Raw genomic sequence first — 21347 nt, 5'->3', positions numbered from 1 at the left:
ATAATCAATCATTCGAACCTTCTGGGTCCAAATAACTGCATACAGGTCAGTTTGTGTGACACTCTCAGCGGAGGAGGGGGGGGGGGTCGGGCGGCTGTACTTTATTCATCTGTTTTATCAGGAACGAAAATAAATCAGTGCGCTCCTCGCGCAGTGCTCACATTTTGTTGCCTTGGGCTTCGGGCAAAAGATCGAGCGTAGGGTTCATGTGGCCCCCTCCTTCATCATAATCATTCCATGTGGCCCTCCTCTGCAAAAGGTTGGACAACCCTGCTATACACTATACTGTTTTGCGTATATTCACTCAAGACTCGTGAACTCGCGTCGTGAAGTTGCTTTTAGTGTAGGCCTACCCATTCCACGAAACGAATTCTGATTTCAATAGAACCGGCTCACGAATCGTGGATAACGTAGAACGTAGAATGTAGCGTATGTATCATAAGTGAGGTCAACATGTAATCCAAGCATTAAAAGTAAAGTTAGGGCGTTTGAAGGGAAACCCCTTAACTAGACTCAATCAAGTGTCAGTGTGTAACTCAGTATATGTCTTCGAACTTCCAAGCGATGGTTATTATTTATGCTGACGTCACGAGCAATCTGGTTGGCTGAAAACTCCGTAATTGCAAACCTGTTTGGGAAAAAAAAAATTCCCCCGACACTCAGCAGGAGGCTTTGAAATATCGTACATTCACCTAAATGCCTCTAAAAAATGTAATTTTGTTTTGAATCCATAGAAACGCTGCAGCTAATTTGAAAGCATTGGCTCTTAGAAACCGACCGTATAGCCATTAAAAATCGTTCTAGAACAATTGCATTCCTCTCTCTCATATTTATTTTTGGGTTGCCGGACAAATACCCCCGGACAAATACCCCCCGGACATATACCCCCCGGACTCATACCCCGGGACAAGTACCCCACTGAGAATCACCCCGGAAAAAAAACCCCGAGGACGAATACCTCCGAGGACAATTACCCCCGGGACAACTACCCCGGACATACACCCCGAGGACAAATACCCCCGAGGATAAGTACCCCCAGACAATAACCCCCCGGACAAGTACCCCCCGAGGACAATTACCCCCGAGGAAATTTACCCCCCCCCCTACCCCCAGCAATTACCTCCGGGAAAACCCCACCCGCGCAAATATACCGGCACAGATACCTCACCCAGGTAACTACCAGAATAGTTAATAACATAACATGTTACCTAGGAAGATTTATTGCACATGCTTATTTTTTTCTATTGGTGAGTCCAGGGAACTGCTACTCAGAGTAGCAGTTCCATGGAGCGTCGTCGCGCCTGTAATTTTGTGTGTATACCAAGTTTGCATATACCAGATTTGCGTGTATTCTAATTATGTGTTTATATACCGGGGCCCCCTTGTCAACTTGTCTCGAGTGTGATTTAATCTTCCTTGTAGTTTCGCAAAGTGCTCAGAGTACAAGAGAGGCAGGTTTGTAACCATTACAATCCGAAAATGTTCCCGGGGCCGCCATTTAATGTCCGGCCCCATCCGACAGACGTGAGTCAATTGAGTCAATTCTCAGCGTTTAGCCACTTTCCGGAATGCTGAGAAAGTGGGTAGCAAGCTGTCCGTCGCCACTGCATGAGAGCCTTGTCGAACCTAACCAATGAACACAGTGTTCCCGGATAAATTGTTTACCACTACAATGGAATAAACAACTGCAGTTCAGCTATTGGACTACACCTGGAATTGCAAAACCCTCACATTATAGCTTTTGACAGCCAGACTCGAGATGGGAATTGAACCTGGTGGGGCCAGCGTCACAAACACACAAAATGGAGGCGTGAAGAAGCGAGGACCTTATGAGACATGTTTGTAGGGGTGGGGACATTGCGGTGTAGTTTTTTGATACTTCAAAATAAAAATAATCGCGCAATGCTGATTGTGTTTATGTGACATCACCATGAATTTGGATGCCCCAAATCCCCCAAATTTACCTCCTGGCGGCGCCAATGATGTAAGTTTAGTCTTGCCTAAGAATGGCGACATATTACACCATTTTGCATCTAAGCACACTTTCTTACAGTAAAAAACTTCTTAAAGGTGAGGGGACACCCCATGAAAAATCCCGGGTATAGCGCCAGACGCTACCTGCCTTTGTGAAAAATATTACAAGGAAAACATATTATTCTACATGGTGGGCATTTTGTGGGCAATGTAGCAATCACTAATCTGTATATAGTTAGCACGTGGGTCATTCCACGTCAAGTCAACCAGTGGTCCCCAGGTGACCCTCTCAGATTTTGATGAAACTTCATCAGAATGATTGAATGTGGCCCAAAGGAACACATACACAAAAGTAAAATCATACTATCATCAACCCATTTCTAAAAACAATAAAAACAATTTTTTTTTTCTAGCTGGAAAAGATACATTACACAAGCTTCAAACTTGAAATACACTGTATGATATTAAATTATTGTACGGAGTTGTAATAAATGCGCGAAAAAACGTCTAATATTCAAATTACCACCATACCATGAAGGAGCTGAGTTCCAAACCTGAAATTTGGTGTATAAGTAGATATAATATATATGTGTATCTGGTGTAAATTTAAAAAAAAAATGTTTCAATTGATCGCGGGGTCAACCGGGGTCAAGACGGGAAGGGTCTTTTTGACCTATTCTGGCTGGAGCCAACTTTGGGCCCATGCCATTTATTAATTAATGCATTGGGTGGCTTAAAATTGCTTATGGGTATAGACATGCAACCATAGATAATACCCAAGGAATATATATGTAACCCCTCGTGTAGACACAGGGTGACCTTAAAAATCATAAAAATCCAAATAAAGGAGATACAGTTGAATTGAGTGCAGATTCATGAATTTTGGCAAGAAGTAAGATATAATACCAAATCTGAGCTCTCTACATGGTACAAAGACTGAATTATGAGCTTTCGAAGTCGGGAAATATCACAAAAGGCACTTTTCGCGAATCGCGCACGGACAAAATAACAATTTCGACCAAATATCAACGGGCCATATCTCAAAGACGACATGGATTATGATTTTACTTTTTTGTATGTGTTCATTTGGGACATACTCAATCATTCTTATGAAATTTCATCCTGGGAACTTTTCAGAAATTGCTTGATTTGAGGCGGAATGACCCATGTATAATTATATAACTAGGGAAAATTAAATTGATTTCTTAGATTATCATCATTCTTTTGCAAAAAGAATGACTAGAGAATAGGTTTTTTTCTTCAAATGGTAGTGACGTCGTGGTCTCAATCATCTTTCTTTTTTTCTTCATACAATCGTACATATACTGTTATGAAACCTAACAAGTTACAGGCAATTCTGCTGGTATAACAGGTTACACCGTAACCGGTTTTGACTAATACATTAGCCCAGCGGTCCACGAAACAATGCATGGGGGAATGGATTATGATCAAGCACACCAATTTAGAGGGGTGGACCGTGGTTGTGCTTGCCCCGCCCTCCCTCTGCTCCTCCCATCTTAAACTGGCGTGCACTCCCATGAAAAAAAAAGCTTAGAAAAAGCAAAATAAGGGGAGCATGATGGCCGAGTGGCTAATGCATTGGTTTTATATATGATCTCAGGATTGTGGGTTCGATTCCAGCTCTCACCATTATGCATAGGCGTACGAGGCGGGGGGGGGGCAGGGGGGGCAGACTGCCCCCCAAATTTCCAGAGGACAAGAAATTCGGGCAAAAGTCCTGAAAAATTCGGGCAGCCTAAGAGGAGAAAAAAAAATATCTATATATATATTTTTTTCTTTTTTCTTGTCCTCTGGAAATATATATATATATATATATATATATATAGAAATATGCAGTAGCTTGCCCGAATCTTTTTCAAATTTTTGCCCGACAATTCCATGATTTTCTTTATTTAGCATCATGATGCCCGAATATTTCCGTGTAACACCACCGTGAGCGCAGTTCATCTGGGCTACCACGCTTTTTGCACGATCAATTTTTTTCTAACTAGTCAATTGTATACCTGTACCAAGGGCGGCGGAACCGGGGGGGGGGGGGCACAGGGGGCACGTGCCCCCCACTTTTCCTCAGGTTAAAAATGTGCCTTTTTTCTACATAAAAATTGAGGTGCCTCAAGTTAGCAAGAGGCCAGGGAACCAGAATGAACACTCGGGAAGGGCCGTTTCCGGCCATCTGAGGGGTTAATAAAACCAAAAATTTTCTAGTACGCTCCGCGCCAACCAATGGTGGCGCTCCGCTCAGATAGTCGCCAGAGCCTTATATACAGAGAGTTGCGACAACTGAAATTTGGGCGCCATTTTGAGGCCAAATGGGCAACATACAGTATGTGTGGGAATGGGCGTTCAGGTGAATAGGGGAATTTTTTGATAGCATTGTAGAAGTGTGAGCGGGATTCTGGGTTTTATTTTTGGCCTGCTCATGTTGTGGTGCTTTTATGCACCGAGGCTGTGTAAGTAGGGCGTCGAGTGTCGAACGGGAGGGGGGGGGGAGAGGGATTGGCTGCGCTCAAGTTCAAGGGGATGAGGTTGGCACATTTGGAAGTCCAAATTCAAAAGTTGATATTCTGGTACGGTAAAATTGTATTATGACTGGTTATATATCATATTGTAACACATATTGCACAGTTGCGGAATAATGTACATTCTTCCATTGTTGCCATGGTAACCAAACAAAGCCTGTGATTGGTCAAAATTGGGATTAACTGTAACTTGAGCTAGCAATGGCTGATGAAGTTGATATTTGGACATGTGACTGGTACTGACATGGTGCACAGAATTATGAAGCTAAGTCTTTGAAAATTGGTTGCTATGGTAAATTAATGCTGCTGGAACTTGAAAAGATCTACTTCAGAATATTTTTGTATGAGAGTCAGGCTTTTATCTACGAATTTTATGTCTAATAACTTGAAAAAGCTGCATCTATATATACTATAGGATCCAAAAAGTCAGAAATTCTTCAAAATACCAATTGTGCCTCTATTACTAGGCATGGGCTTCTATTATTAATGGATAAGGTAATCGTGACCAGACAACACCCCCCGGACAACCCCCCCCCCAACAGAAGCATAAATATGTTGTCAGAAGTCCGAAATTAGAGTCGTTTTTTTTTTTGGGGGGGGGATTGCCGGGGGGGAGTTGCCCGCCAACCACGGTAAAATGCTAGGCCTAGGCTCAGTCAAATTGAATTTCCTGGGTTATGTCCTCTTTTGCTTGGAACTGCCCGGTTGTAAGAATATGAATTAGGATCTGTATACCGTACCTATGTATGACATGGACAAACATGATTCCTGAGCCTAATTAGGCCTATGGTTTTCAGTTGACTCTGTTAGTTTTACCTGCTATCCTCTAACAGGACACAATGTTCTAGGAAATATTTTTACCTAGCCTACAGTGATATTTTAGTAACCTAATTTTTCAATATTATTTCATAGAAGATAGTAGAGTTCTGGACCAGTTCAATTCAAATCATCAAGTGCAAAGCAGAATGATTAATCATTTCAATGGTCTGCCAGATCGCCACCCAAATTTTCATAAATAATAATCCAAACAAGCTCATGACTCAATGGAGCCAAGCAGTTTTTCATTAGGGGGCTAGGCTAGCCCTTGGTGCTTTGTATTGCACACTGTGCTTCGTAGATCCCCGATTTGTCTTGCCACGCTGGAGCCTTCAATTTAAGGAATATACTCACTAAACTTTGCAGAGATATTTTTATGCACCTTATAACAGATCTCATCCCAACATCGCAACTTTCTTGATCAGAACTTGTTAAAAATAGACCATTTTCATGCCTGAAATTTATGCTCTGTTTTCTGTGTTGTTAACTATGTGTGTATGTACACTGCACAGTGCACCATACATAGCTGTAAGGACTGTGTGGTGTAACCCACAGTCCTGGTTATGGACTAGGCTAGGCCTAGTGTTACGAATCTTAGTTCATTGTACTAGGCCTAGGCCTAGGTGAAGTACTCACATCGCAAAGTTTGTGATTGGAGTTCGCCTTCCAGTGAAGCCTGTTTACTTTCGCCTCCCATGTTTTCCTCCGATCTGGGTTTGTTGGGAATCTGAACAGCTTTGACCCATTTTCGGGACGATTCGAACAGCCCCACGCTGAACAGCCAGGCATTCTGTGATGGCAGCGCAGATGTTGACTGCTCGAACGTACGTTGTTGTCGATCTTACGGCCAGAATTAGTTGGCCCCAAAATGGTGCCATGAGGTCACGTGATCGAAAATTCCCGGACCCGAGTTGTCGCAACTCTCTGTATATAAGGCTCTGATAGTCGTGCATACAACTTTGCAAATCCTGGCTAAGCCCCTGACTTTTAATGAATTTCTGTGGGTCAAACTCAAAGCTATTTCGAATGGAAAAGATTTGTTTAGATATTAACAAGAAAAAAACTCTGATTCGGAAGATTCCTACATTAGCAACTAGCATGATTTGACCTCATTTTGTCTCAAAAGAAAACTTGTTCTTTGTTTCCCAATTTGCGCATTGGATATTGCAGTGCTAGTATGCATATTTTCCTTTAGGGGGGGGGGGGGGCGTTGATGGAGTGATGTGTTTACACAAATAAGATAATACAATAAGAGTTATAAAGGGTACTAAATATAAGGCTGCATCAGTCCAATCGAATATCTGCAAAGTGCCCTTTGATGTCGGTGCCCCCCCCCCCCAGATTAAAAGTGCTTCCGCCGCCCTTGACCTGGACATCCCCAACATGAGTGTATATAAGAAACGTATTCTTGTACATGGATGGTGGGGGGGGGGGGTTGCCTACAAGCCTAAAAGTACAGGTTTATCATATTCTTTGTTATATTTTATACTTTTTTTGTGAGACAAATTGCAGTCTCACCCGACACAGCGACATTATCCCGCCTACGTGTCGTTGAACAATGTATGTTTTTCTGGAGGTAGCTGAGTACTGTGTTAAAATAATAAATAAGGTAACTAAATAGGAGCTTAAAAAATATACTGTCCCATTTTCCCCTTCAAAGTGATGTTACCATTTTTTCTTATTCTAATTTACCAAATTTTTGGGGAAGTGTAAAATTTCTAAAACGTGAGATTATAAAATAAATAATGTTTAGATGCAACTTGCAAGGCCTCAGAAGTGCCGTTTCCGGCAATCTGAGAGGCATTGTGTGCCAAAAAATTTCTTGTACGCTACGCGCCAACCGATGGTGGCGCTCCGCTTAGATAGTGTCACGGGAACTTTCGGGCACAAAAAGTTCTGCCCCCCCAAACTGAAATGGTCCCGTACGCCTATGCTATTATGTTGTGTCCTTGGGCAAGGCACTTTGATCTCGACTGCCCCTCTCCATCCAGGTGTATAAATGGGTACCTGTGAGGTCACTTAGACGTGTGCGCCAGATTCTCGGCAGCCAGCCTGATGACCAGGGATTCAAAGCGCTTTGAGATGGCTGTGCCATATAAAGCGCTATACAAAAACATACATAACATAACAAATCATCAAGTAAAATTACTCAGAAGAAAGCTTAAAAATGGTCGAAATCAGTCGGAATTGTTCGGAGATTAACAATACAGACTATAGTGTCACTATAGCTAATATTAATAGTTTCTACCATCAGTGCCCAATGCCCAACCACCCCCCCCCCCTCGTGCTTCTTCAACAGCCGTCCCCACCTATCTTGCCCGGGCCTCGGTCCATTGTCAAACACTATCCAGGAATTTTAGGGGCTTATATATGAAAAGCTCGAATCTTTTTAAAAAGTCGGGGGAGGTTAAAAGGGCCAGGGCACACGACGCCCCTAGTGGTGCCAGTTTAACCGGCATCCTGACCCAATTGTAAATATGCTCTCGTAGTTGCCCAAGGGACCAGTGTATATGTTGAGGCCCGCGGAAAACTAAACTCGAAAAAAGTCCTGCGTATCCGTCGCTGCATCCGTCCCCTATACTGTTAACGGCATATGTCCAGGGGGACATTCGTCCGGGGGTATTTATTCGGGGGTGATTATCTAGGGGGTATTCGTCCGAGGAGGTAGTTGTCCGGGTGGGTAGTTGTCCGGGTTTTTTGTCCTCGGGGGTAATTATCCGGGGGTATTTGTCCGGGTGGTAGTTGTCTTGGGGGGTTGTTGTCCGGGATGGTATTTGTCCGGGGTAATTGTCCGGTGGGTTATCGTCCGGGGGTATTTGTCTGGGGGGGGGGGGGTACTTGTCCGATCACTGTATTTTTGCGCTTTAAACTCGTTTTAAGGTTACGAGAAACATCCAATGATGCAGCTTCCGTAGGCTATTCCCCTCTGGACCGCCACAAGGGCTCTGTGGTACATTTCATGATATGTAAGAACAACTTTCTTTCTGACATGTATTGATTTTGTTGTCTAAAAATGCTGCAGCTTCCGGGACTTCGCCCAACCCCTGTACTCCCAGCAAAGAACAGTGTGTCAGTGTATAGTTGTAATCAGGAGCGTATCCAGGATTTTCTAACCGGGGGGGGGGGGGGTGGGGCGCGAATTACTATCTAAGCGGAGCGCCAACATCGGTTGGCGCGCAGCGTACAAGAAAATTTCTGGTTTTGATAGCCCCCAGATCACCAGAAATGGCACATCTCGGGCTTGAAAATGACCAACCAGATGTACACTTTTGCCTGAGAACCAAGTATTTCCCAATAGTTTTTTTTTTATCCATAACCTTTTTGAAGATTTTCACTAGTCACACATCATGTTCGACCTCATCGCATCTCCTGTGGGTCATTGCTTTTGTAGGTGATTCTACGTCGCGGCCCACAGTACCCGTCAGTCCCACTTTTTAAGGTTTTAAGCCCATTATTTGTTCAGAATTTGAAAATTCACATTTCTCGTGAAATAAATTCACTTCAAAACATACCCATTATGTTGCACAAAATTTCATCTATGGACAACCCATATAGAAAAACCTCCTTGAACCCCTAACAGACCGGTCAAACTTGCACGAGTAGAGGGAAGTATGTTTAGGAATGTTGGTCAGGGAAATTTCGAAAATTCAGACACAGTTAATTTATTGGTGCAAGGGCGCAGATCAGTCTTGGATAATGGTGGGGACGCGTGTCTGTTCTCTGGTACTATCTAAGCGGAGCGCGACCATGGGTTCGCGCGTAGCGTAGAAGAAATTTTTGGCAAATATACCTCCCAGATCGCCGGAAGAACACTTCCCAGACCCAATGATGCTCCCAAACCTCCTTAAGTTTTAGATCTCATGGCTTAGAAATTTAGTTTGGAGAAATACATGGGCGTCTGCAGAAAAAAAATCAGGGGACAAATAATCCAAGTAGACTTTTCTATACGATGGGTCTGGGGTCCTCTCCCAGAAAACAATTATAGACTTCCGCAAATGCGATTTCCGTCCTATATTTAACAACTGTGGATAAATATAATAAAATATTACAAAATGAGAACTGCTGCATGTCATTTGCACAATGCTGGATCGAACTGCGCCAAAGTTCAATACAGGGGAATCTGAAATGCAACGTTTGATCAAGACAAATTGGTAGGGACACGGTATATCATGTCCCCACCAATGAAAAAGTTGATTGGGACGCGTCCCGCTGTCCCCACTGTCCCCGCCGTCCCCGCCAGGATTTGCGCCCATGTATTGGTGTACAAATATTAAAAGCTCTTATAACAGCTACTATAAAACTTCGTTGAAGGAAATTAAGAAATATCAGATATTTCAGAAACCGAACACTACACACATAGACAGTTTGGAGGCTGTTCATCATGGAACGCCATTTTCATGTTCACTGATATGATGTGATATCTGCTGTTTGCTTTACAAATTCGAATAATTGAAATGAGACTGAAATAACTAAATTCAATAAGTTTATTGGCAATGCCCCACATTCTTTCCATTTCGAAAGACGCACAGTTTTAAGTTCAGTGCACACTGAAGGCTTCGATTCTCTATTTGCCTTCAGTTTAGGGAAGATCTTTGGATTTTCATCCTTATAGATATCGCTATATATTGCTAGATATCCATACAGTACAGTGTCTTTGGGATTTCATGGGATTTTTCGGGGCCGGATCTTGGGAAATTGCAAAATCGGGTGTGGTGACACTCCATGTTGGTCAGTGCACGACCTCTAGACGTCACTAATACACAACCCCGATCACTTGTTATTGATGAAGTGGTGTGTTGACGGATTTTGTCAAGGTCTTGGTACTACGGGCGAAGGTTTCGTAACTCATCGGGAAGCGATTAGAGGGGTGGGCGTAGGGTTGTGGGGCGCGCGTTTTCATGCAGATGGGAACAATCTCAAGAAGTGATGGGTGCGTCCGCCCCCCCCCCCCCCCCGGCAGTGATACGCCTTTGGATCCACTACATGATATTCACAGGAAGTGTGCTCAATTCTCAAATCGCATGCGGGATTTATTAGATTCATTGCATGTGTTACGGTACTAGGGGTGGGGTAACAATTAGCATTCAGTTCGCGTGGTATACCATTTTATCTCTGGATGGCAGTGTTGCATCGAAGGACCTATATCTAGTGCAGTTCGCATATAGATCCTGGTCTAATACCGAAATGCGTCCTTCTCGACGACTCGGTCGAGTTCAAGACCAGCCACAGTTGGTTTCATAGCACATCTTTACAATTGTTTAAGCGTCCATACACACATACGCGTCGTGATATATATATATATAAATACATTAGTGAGAGAGGAAAATTGGAAACGTCAAAAATGGAGTTGTCGGTGTAAGGGGTAGGCTGAGGCGCACGCCCCTTCCAAAATCCTCGATCCGTCACTGGCTACCCTGTGCATATAATAGAGATCAGCGCTGTAATTATGTCACTGTTCCTCTTTCTCTTCCCAGTTTCTTGGCGTTTTTCTTCTGTTCCCTCCTTTTCCTTCCTCCTCTTTTTCCCCGTCTTTTTCCCTTTTTTTTCTCTCTTTTTTTTTCTCTCCTCGTTTTCTTACCCGGGGGCGCGCGCCCCAACGCCCTCTGGATACGCGCCTGGTAATAATTAAAGCAAACATCCACCTTTGTTAGTTAACTTTTCGAAGCGTTGCTTGACCAGTCACTGAAATCGGTCTGAAGAAAGCTAGACGGTCTCGAAATCACTCTTTACTCTTTTGAAAATGGTGAGATGTACGCCTCTTATTACATTTTGCAAGGAGTGTGATAATATAGATCTGATGGAGTTCCATGACATGATAGAGAGCGATCGGGAGGGCTCGGATCTCGTTCTCGCAGCCTCAGAACATTGTTAAAGAAATGCAAGGAGAAATAAAAGGTTAAAATAAATTCATTAAGTCCAAGTCGTAATGACATCACACATTTACAAACTGACAGCACGAGACACGATTTTTAAGTACATATCTCCCAACTGGGTAAGATTTCTTACCTTCTTGGGAGAGTTGTTCATCGCTATCATCCTCTTTCTCTACATAATTTAAGTCTTCCTCTAGTCTAAGGTCTAAGGGCAGTTCGTAAAACAATTTCTCGCACAACGTTCTTCAGTTTGGCCTTTGACCTATACTGACTACATGATCTTTCGCGTTTCACATTCTTGGTTCCTTGCTGGAAGCAAACGACCATTTGAGTCCAGAAAATTACGAGCCCAGTTTTGCGCCGGGTGGGCCCAAATTTTGTTTCCACCTCAAATTCAATTAGGGACACTTCCTTTGGACCCAATTGTTTTGGGCAAAATATGCTTGGGACCATTTGGTTCCACATTTCTTCACATTGCAATAACTCTGCAACCTTAAGTAGATTGTAACCAAACTTGATATACAGTTGTTGGTTAATAACTGGTACATGCAGGCCATATGTGCGAAAAATAATCCCTGCCCATTTTGCGCTTAGTGGGCCCAAATTTCTTGCACATAAAATGCATTTTGGGATCATTTAGACCCACATTTTATGAGTGAAAAATATAGTTTTGAGCCACTCTGTCTGGGCCAAATATTTCTCTCACCATTTAGGCGCGAACTTCTATTTTGCGCATAAATGGCTCCAATTTCTTTAGGAGGGATCAAACTTTTAAAATTGCAATAACTCCACAACCTTAATTAGACTATATCCAAACTTGGAATGCAGTTACTGGTTTAGTCATAGCTGGTACATGTTCACATCAATATTATGATATTGGATGATGACATACAACACTCTAATATTCCACTAAGAAAGGAACCATAGTGCCCGTTGGATTCTTGTTTAACACGTTGTAGACTTTGACAGTCTGACACCCTACATGGATTTGAGGATATCGGCCATTGGGCACGTGACTAATGGCCGAAATGCTGTTGTTTGTTGTTACATTTGACATCACGACCCACATAGGCACTACATTCTATCATGCCGAGGCATACACCAAAAAATCTTGTCCATCAGACTTGCGTTTTAGGAGGAGTTCGTGACAACTTTTCTATTCCAACTCATACAGATTAAACATAGGCACACTGATTACTCAATTTTGACCTCCACATGGGAGCTAATATTCCGCAGCAATACCCACACGTGTTTGAACCCATCCCTTTGTTGTAAAGTGATACTAACACGGGCTTTTCAACTGACATAAAATCATCACGATAGCAAAGCCACGATAGCAAAGTCTTTCATGCCACAGTTAAACAAAAACAATAAACTGAACACGCATGCATGCAAAAGCCATTTATTACATGGATAAACGTCATCCATCTTTAATTCATTACATCATTCTGTATAGTTTGTCGTTTCAACAACATGCTTATCTTTTCATCGTGTACTTTAATATGATTGATCTTGTTATTATTTGTCTTAAGCTGGTTTATATTAGCTTATTACTCTGTATGTATATTATATTTGTACTTCTTCTTGTTCTCCTTCTCCTTCCTACTCTTATTCTTACTCCGTATGTGTACCGCCATGGCTCAGGTATATATAAGGTGTATTGGAAAGTATAGTTACACACTGAATTCAGCTAAGAATAATTTGATATCATCTGGATCATTGTTTTTTTTTTCTCATTTCAGGTAGTCCTTCATGTGGTAATTCAGCCGTAGCCTACCATTCTCACATCATTCTGAAAAGGTAAGCGCTTTTGAGGCAAATTGTTACAGATAGGCTATATTGGCATAAGATGTTACGTTAGTAAGTATAATTTGTTCATCGCAAGGGTTTGTATGGCTAACTTATGGTAGTAATGTGGTAACTATATGGTTTTCCTATTCCGAAACTGGAATCGCACGTACAGTATTCGTGGTTATGCAGCGATGCAATTAAACCGCGATATGTGAATGAAATAACTACGTTGTGCACGTGATGCAGAAATATTTTTGATGAAACTTACCAATGAGTAACAAGAGAAACATCATTTCTAAATATTACTCATGGGCAAGATGGAAAACAAGAATAAACGGCCTGCTACAGTGTAAACCAATTTTGGTCAATGTGTCATGCATTACTTTGCGTTCTTGTTGTTCAGGACGTTGGTTTTGTGTTCAACCAACTGTTCCTCTTGTATATATGTGGCGATTTATTGTGAATGGAAATTATCAGACAAGGTTTTTTTTCTTTCAGATAGCCTGTGAAAGGGCATCACCCTTCTATAGGCTCACAATGTAGTCATGGTTAAACTTTTTTAATCTTAGTATATGTAATTAACCTATAATGACCTGTGGTGTTTCCCTTTTTATACCCATGTACATCCGTCTGCAGTAAGTATATTCAGCACTGAAGTTTATTTGTTGAATATTTTGGTATCTTTCAGGAGTACGTCACAAGTCCAGGCCGATACACACTACTTGGAATGAATATCACCCGAATTTACCACGACCACCAAACAATTGTACCATCAAGAGATATGATGCAAACCAGGCGTGTATAATTTAAAGTAAAAATTAAGTGGTTAGGTTATGATAAGTTTGTATAGTTGTATTAATTTCGCAGATCCTTGGTTAACAAACCTAAGATATTTCCTATACATATACTATGAATATGGATAAAGAAAAAGAGTGTCCTTCAAAAATTCGTTTACACGCTTTGGGTAGGCAAGTTTCTCTCGGACAGCTGTACGACTGCAGATCAGAAGAAGTAATAGCAAGTAAATCATTGTGGAGCAGTGACGTTATCTCGAAAGCAGTTAAAACAAGTGCACAGAAGAACACTGCACACAACATATTGACGGATGTCACGTTTGACAGGAAGCTCAAGCTGTTTGGCATTGACAACAACTTGAAAGCAAGCATCATGACTAATTTAGTTTCATTAACCGGCTCATCGAGATACCTGTATGACCAAGTGCCATTTAACAATCACGAGAAAGTGACTTTACATTACAAATGTTCAACTAAACTTGAAGAACTGGACTTGGAAAATTTGATAAAAGAAAAGACTTTGTGTCCTGAAGTCTTTACTTACGGAATCGGGACCCATGTTGTTTGCGGCATTCTATATGGAGGTGAAGCTTTCTTCGTTTTCGATAGTCTGCTTTCAGATGAGTGCCAAGGGTCTTCGATGAGCTTGCATGGGGCCGTTGCAGAACTTGTGAATATCCGATCATATGAAACGGGCCACTTATCTTTGCCGAGAGAGTTAGCAGAGCAAACGAATGCCATAAGTTGTAAACTTTACAGCGATTTTCGTACTCCGTACTCCCCAAATAAATATAGAGACGCAGCTAAGCTTTTCAATAGTTTTCCACACTATGTGGAAGGCAGCGGGACCCAAGCGATACCAGTTGAGTTTCTACTGTATCCACTTTGCAAAATAAATTCTTTCGCAGCATATCCTGTACGCCATGTGAGTGTGAACATTGTATCACAACTTGAAAACACCAACAATCATTTGAATAAGTTAATAACCGACTGTATCTACTTGAGCAGTATGACCATTATCAAGAAATTCCCTGGTATAAAGAGTGATATCGAAGAGTTCTTACAGTTGCTAAGATCATACAAGCAACATCTACAACAACTAACTGGGTCATTGGTCACACGAATAAGGACTGGAAGCTTGACAGAATCTACTCTAGAAACAGTTTTGCGAGAAAAGGAGGAATCTCCGTTCGGACAACATCAACTAGACACCTGGGTTCAACAGAAGAATGTTCATCTGAAAATACTGAGTCATGATGATTCCAAGATGAAAAGAAATACGCCAAACATCGACCTTCAAGGCACTCGTTCATTCCTACGTTCGGCGAACATGTCTCAATCTCTAGCAGAGACAACGTTGTCCTCTTTTGTGGATTCACAAAGTTCGTTTACGACCACTCCCGAAAATGATTCTAATCTACCAGATCGGTCTTCGACGGGTAATGCATATAACAATGACTTCATTGTTTGCTTCCACGTAAATTTGGATGGGAAGAACTCCTTGACAAAGATGATGACAATATATCTTCAGAATGTGAAGAGTGGATGTCTGCAGAGGTTGGTGAAAGTTCCTCTTTGTAAACAATCGTTTGATAAAACATTGAAAAAGGCGGAACAATTTCAAGAGTTTGTGGAAGCCAACCAGTTGAATGACCGGTTGAAATTAACCTTTTCTGAGGACAGAGATGGCAGTGGAAAGCCCGATGTGTATGTTTCAGTCATGAAGAATGGAACTGTGATTCACCAAGACTACCAAGCGCCAACCGCACCAGGATGCGCCAAACTCGTAAGATCGGTTCATGACAAACTCGAGATTAAATGGTCTGCACCAGAATTCGGCAGTGACGGTATTTGTAACTACGAAGTGCGGTACAAAGAAGTAAAAGGCGTTTCCTCAAGTACAGTCCAAGTAGGCGATAACAGTTTGGAGTACACCATTCGAAATTTAGAGTTAGGCAAAGCATACGAAATTCAGGTAAGAGCTGAATGCGAAATAGGAGTTAGCAAGTGGAGCTCCTGTTCCACCTTGCGAACTCTCCCCGCAACAGTACCGGGCAAACCAGAGGCTTGTCATCAAGTACCAAAGGATATATTCGTACGGTGGTCAAAGCCCCAAGATCTTGCCTCAAACACTCACTTGAGAGCTTACATTATCTCGGTGAGCGATGTAACTACTGGGGAAACATTTTCCAAGGATATTGACCCTCGGAATGGAGAAGAGGCAACATTCTCTACGCTAAGAGCTACTTCAAGCTATACATTCAAAGTTAAGGCACGTTTTGAAGAGGGAGACACAGAAGAAAGCGAAGTCAGTGATATTTTGAAGCCCAAACCGAATACAGTCATGAAAGAAAGGTTGCTGGCTGACTCCAAACAAGTAATGGAAGGAAATCCAGCACGGTATCGTCTTAAATTGAATCAAACCCTCAACAAGCCAAAGGAGAAAATTCGAAAGTGTGAACTAGGAAAAAGGTGCGACGGCAGTACCGAAAAAGTGATAATGGTAGTTGGTGCAACTGGTGCTGGAAAAACTACCCTAATCAACGGAATGATAAACTATGTGCTTGGCGTAGACTGGAAAGATAACTTTAGATTCCAACTAATCTTCGATAAAGAGGAAGCTAAACAGCGTACCCAAGCTCAGAGTCAAACGAAATGGATAAGTTCCTTCACATTTTACCATCAAGATGGTTTTCAAGTGCCTTATTCGTTAACAGTTATCGACACTCCAGGATTTGGAGACACAAGTGGCATCAAACGGGATGAAGAGATCACTCAGCAAATACGCAATTTCTTTACAACCCAGGGAGACGAAGGGATAGACCACATTGACGCTATCGCCTTTGTAACACAAGCGTCACTACCACGATTGACTCCAACCCAGCGATTTATCTTTGATCAGGTCTTGGCACTCTTTGGCAAAGATATTTCGGAAAATATTTTCCTGTTAGTGACATTTGCAGATGGACTGAAACCGCCTGTTCTGGAGGGAGTGAAAATGGCAGGGATACCTTACAAGAAGTACTTTAAATTCAATAATTCTGCTTTGCATGCTGAAAATACATCAGTAACCAGAAAACAACATAGGCCCCCTACAAACAATGGTAACGAGTCAGGAAGCGACATCGATGACGACGATTTCAATGAAATGTTTTGGGAAATGGGCGAAAAAAGCTTTCAGACGTTTTTTACGAACCTCAACAACACGCAAGCGAAGAGTCTTTTACTTACTAAAGAAGTGTTGAATGAACGTCATCATCTGGAAACGCAAGTCGCTGGAATACACCAGCACATTAGGACTGGATTGAATAAGCTTGAACAGCTTCGAATTGAAGTAGATATTCTATTGCAGCATGAAACTGACATTGAGATGAACAAGGATTTTACATACACTGTTACTGAAGAGACGGTGAAAACTGAGCAGATTCGCAGAGGGACTTATATCACTAACTGCCTGACATGTAACTTTACCTGCCATTATCCATGTTCCATCCCTGATGATGAGAAGAAGAAGCGTTGTGCCGCAATGGACAGGGCTCAAGGAGTTTGTAAGGTGTGTCCTGCCCGCTGCGTTTGGAACGTTCACAAAAACATGACACACAAATTTGTTATAAAGTCAGTTACCAAGACTAAGACGGCAGAAGAATTGAAAGCCAGGTACGAGGCAGCGAATGGCGAAAAGTTGACTGCGGAAGAGCTGGTAAAGAATGTCATCGAGGACTTTGAATCGGTACAGCTCAAGGTGCTCTTTAACACGGAGGAGGTAAGAAAGAGTTTGGAACGTTTGAAAGAAATTGCATTGAAGCCAAACCCGATGTCACATGTAGAATACATTGACACCCTCATTATGTCGGAGGAATCCGAGTGTTCACCGGGGTGGAAAGATCGCAAAAAACAACTGGTAGATTTGCGCCAGAAAGCAGAAACACTACATCTACTCGTTAAACCAGGATTCGATCCATTTGAAGAATATAAGAAGATATACCATGAAATGAGTACGAAAGGTGAAACGGAAAAAACTCTTTTCAAGACACTAAAGAAAATGTTTAAAAGTTTGCTGTAAATGTTTTCCGTGCTTGTACTGTCTTTGACCACTTGCACGGAGCTAGGAGTTCTATATCTTATTACGTGTAACTCCCCCCCCCCCACACTTTTGTAATTCTGTGGTGCTTTTTGCTCCTGTCCAAATACTTATCTGATCAGTTCTTTAGTCTGTAAGAGTCATTTGGAAAATCGGAATAAATCGGATTTATAGACATCATACTGTAACTGGTTCACGCGAGAGAGTTACAATCTAGTGGCCTATGTACCAAATGGGAAACAAATATTTTATATTAAATCTATTGTTTAAAATCAGTTCTATTTGACTGCTGTCATTTCATGGCGGGCAGCATCACGGTGCAAAACTTCGAAACAAAGCGATTACAACTTACTCATAGTTTACAATTTTCTATCGTGGTGCCACAAATAATGAAATATGAAACTACATTTGAATGTGTATCACACAATGGGTTATTAGAAGTAAACAAATTAAAGTTTGTTTCGTATCACAATACTTACCGTAACGTGCGCTTACTTACATGTTCAGTTCAGTATACTTAATGTGATTAACACCTTCAGAGAATACTTCTGTTGAGCAGCTGGAAACAGTACATGTGTAGCTACAGGAGCATCTTTCTTTTCTAAGTCTTTTATTCAAAATGTTCTGTAATTTTCCAATCATTCATTATCAAAAAAAAAAAAAAATGTACACGGTAAAGCATTGCCGCTTCATAATCTGTCTAGAAGGTCATCTCATGCGGAAATTTCTAAGATTGATGTGTCATATTTGAAATTCACAACACAGAATTAAGATAATATTTGCATCAAAAGAAAGATGTAAATGTTATGTAGTGAAACGTTGCATTTAATGCATGATTGAATCGTTTCATCAGTTAAATTTAATAACTGATCTTTTTTTCTTTTTTTCTTCTTATACCGGTATGCGATACTCAGATTAAGATATGGTTATATCTCAGTTCCATTTTCTTTTTATACTGAATTTATTGAAAACATTCAGCTTCAATTTTTAGCTCATACCAGCATGCTGGTGTGAGCTCTTGTTACAGTGCGGCGTCTATCACTCTATCACTCTATCCGTCAACAATTGGTAAAACCGCTCCCACTCGCTTAGTGTTTGATGTAATTTCATGAAACTTGGACACAAGGGCCTTTGGGTATAGGGCCATCAAAGATGGTCCGAAATTTGGGGTCAAAGGTCACTTGTGGGCCGTAATGGGCCATTTTGTGGAAATACGCAAAATGCTTCTTCTCCTACAGATTCCATGGTACAATGTTGAGGGTTTGTCACGATAGTACTATGGAAGTTTTACCTTCAGGGTGTCCATGAATTTGAGATCAAAGATCAACTAGGGGTCTTTTGTGGGGGTATTTTCAAGTTGCTTCCGTTCGTACAGTGTATGGCCAGTTATAATGAAACTTGGTCACAATGTTCCTCGGGATGAGGGTTACGAAGGGGTGTTCGGAAAATTGAGGTCAAATGTCATTTAGGGGGTCATCTGGGGTCATTCTTTGTGATATTTTCAAATATCTCAATCTCCTCAAGATTTTGATGGATCACATTCAAAGTTGAACTGATGATTGTTGGATTGTGTATGAATAAGGTGATGCCTAATAATTTTTGGTCAAAAGTTAATTAATTACAATTAATCCCAATTGTTTAAAAATATCTGAGAATTCACCTTTTTGCCAAAGCTCCTCTAATTTGTCTCCCAGTCTCTGCAGTGTTTGTTTACATTTGTGGTTAAGCTCTGCAGAGGCTGTTAGTGGAATTAAAGCAGGATTGGGAGTTGTTATTATCTGTTGAACTGTAAGCATGAGAGCCCTATAGCCAATCAGCACTTGCCGATTCTTAGAAGTCTTTGAGCCTGAGGTATGTAGGCAGCCAGCCAAAATTTTTGGAAGGCGTGCTTGCATGGTTATGTCTGCTCAGGTAGAGGGGAGAAAGTTTAATAGGGTAGGTCAGTGGTATTGTTTGAGCAGGGAGTTGTTATGTTCCATAACAACTCCCTGGTTTGAGAGAGTGGGTAAAATAGGATTTAAAGGGGGAAAATAGGAATTATAGCCAGTGGTGTGGCCAGGATTCTGCTAACGGAGGGGAAGGGGAGTGGTGGGTTATCGCCGTTTTGAGCTAGGGGTATAAATTTGTCTTTGAACCTAAAATGTTTGGCCTCATGGGCCCAAAATTGGTGGAATCTGAAAAAGGGCATAAAAATTGGTGGGCCATAAAGTTTTGTGGGCTCTACATTTTTTAGCTCGAAAAGGTATGAGCTCTGCACCATTGGTGCTCTAGTTAAATATGCTCAATAAGTCTCGTGTAATTTTCATGTACAAAGAGGCATAATGCGGTATGATATACTCAGTAACATTATTACAAGTTACAAGTATCTCTTTTCTTACATTTGACGTTTAACTGTATAATCAATGTTGATTACTTCACCAGAAGAAATAATATAATAAAACGGACGTTATATCGTCAGTCTGTGATCAGTAGAGTACATCTCTTACGGTATATATCCCCGAAATAACGTCAGTCGTATTTACATGATTACAACTTAAACAGAAACGCAGTTAGGAGTACTTGGCTTACATTGTTCTTTGTTTCGGGAAATATAATTAATTAAAGAAAGTATATTGCTATCATTAAATTTGCATGTGGTATTTTAAAGGATCATAACGTTTAGTTGTAGAATAAATATTTGAGTCCAATTGAAATCTCCCTTTGTATTTACATTGTATCGTGTTAGAGAGAATACCAATATTTCCTATACTTATCAACGGGCTGCGATGCACGTAGTTAAGTTTCACGCCGACAAAATTCTAACTAACGACTTTCATAATGTGGCATATTGGCAAATGAAGGTGTGTTTATTGATTGATCTATTGTAAATGACTAACATACTCGACGAACATCGGACAAAAGCTGAGTCAACTTTAGTAATATACAATTTTAACAGAGAACAAGGTAGTATCGCTGGCCATGGTATTATATGGAATCCCCTCGCTCACCGTGGTCCGGTTCCAACGAATTCTGTATTGGTATATTATAAGGGACGAAGGCCTTTCTTAATGATTTCTCAGTGGGGGGGGGGGGGGGCAATTCAGAGAGTCCTTCGCGCCACATGGTATGGTGATGTACGATAACTTAGCGAGTTCTCTAATTTGCGTTCTGTGTTATACACACATATAGCAGGTGCGTATCCAGGGGGGGGGGCGTTGGGGGCGCGCGCCCCCCGGGTAAGGAAAAGAGGAGAGAAAAAAAGAGAAGGAAAAAGGGAAAAGGAGGGGGAAAAAAGAAAAGGAGGAGAGGAAGGAAGGGAAAAGAAAAAGAAAAAAGAGAGAAAAAGGAAAAAAGGAGGGAGTAGAAGATAGCCAAGACCTCGGGAAGAGAAAGAGGAACAGTCATAGTTAAAGCGCTGATCCCTATAATATACACAGGGTAGCCAGTGACAGATCAAGGATTACCGAGGGGGTGTGCGCCTCACCCTACCCCTTACACC

General features: G+C 41.6%; 1 protein-coding gene across 4 annotated transcripts in view; it reads left to right on the top strand.

Annotated features, from left to right (window-relative positions):
• The window catches only part of LOC139971094 (uncharacterized), a 32609-nt gene extending 14379 nt beyond the window's left edge, over window positions 1–18230 (top strand). For 2 of the 4 annotated variants that reach the window (XM_071977285.1, XM_071977287.1), the window contains exons 2-3: window positions 12946–13003; window positions 13683–18230. In XM_071977285.1, the coding sequence (XP_071833386.1) occupies window positions 13904–17851 (3948 nt within the window). In that variant the 5' untranslated portion in view covers window positions 12946–13003; window positions 13683–13903 and the 3' untranslated portion in view covers window positions 17852–18230. Of the gene's footprint in view, window positions 1–12945; window positions 13064–13682 lie in introns of all 4 variants that reach the window. The other 2 variants (XM_071977284.1, XM_071977286.1) reach the window with 1 other exon arrangement.
• The last annotated feature ends 3117 nt before the right edge of the window (window positions 18231–21347 follow it).

The sequence above is a fragment of the Apostichopus japonicus genome, chromosome 8 (genome assembly GCF_037975245.1).
Source record: "Apostichopus japonicus isolate 1M-3 chromosome 8, ASM3797524v1, whole genome shotgun sequence".
NCBI lineage: Eukaryota > Metazoa > Echinodermata > Holothuroidea > Aspidochirotida > Stichopodidae > Apostichopus > Apostichopus japonicus.
The sequence above is the reverse complement of the archived record's forward strand: the minus strand, read 5'-3'. Positions and strand labels throughout refer to the sequence as shown.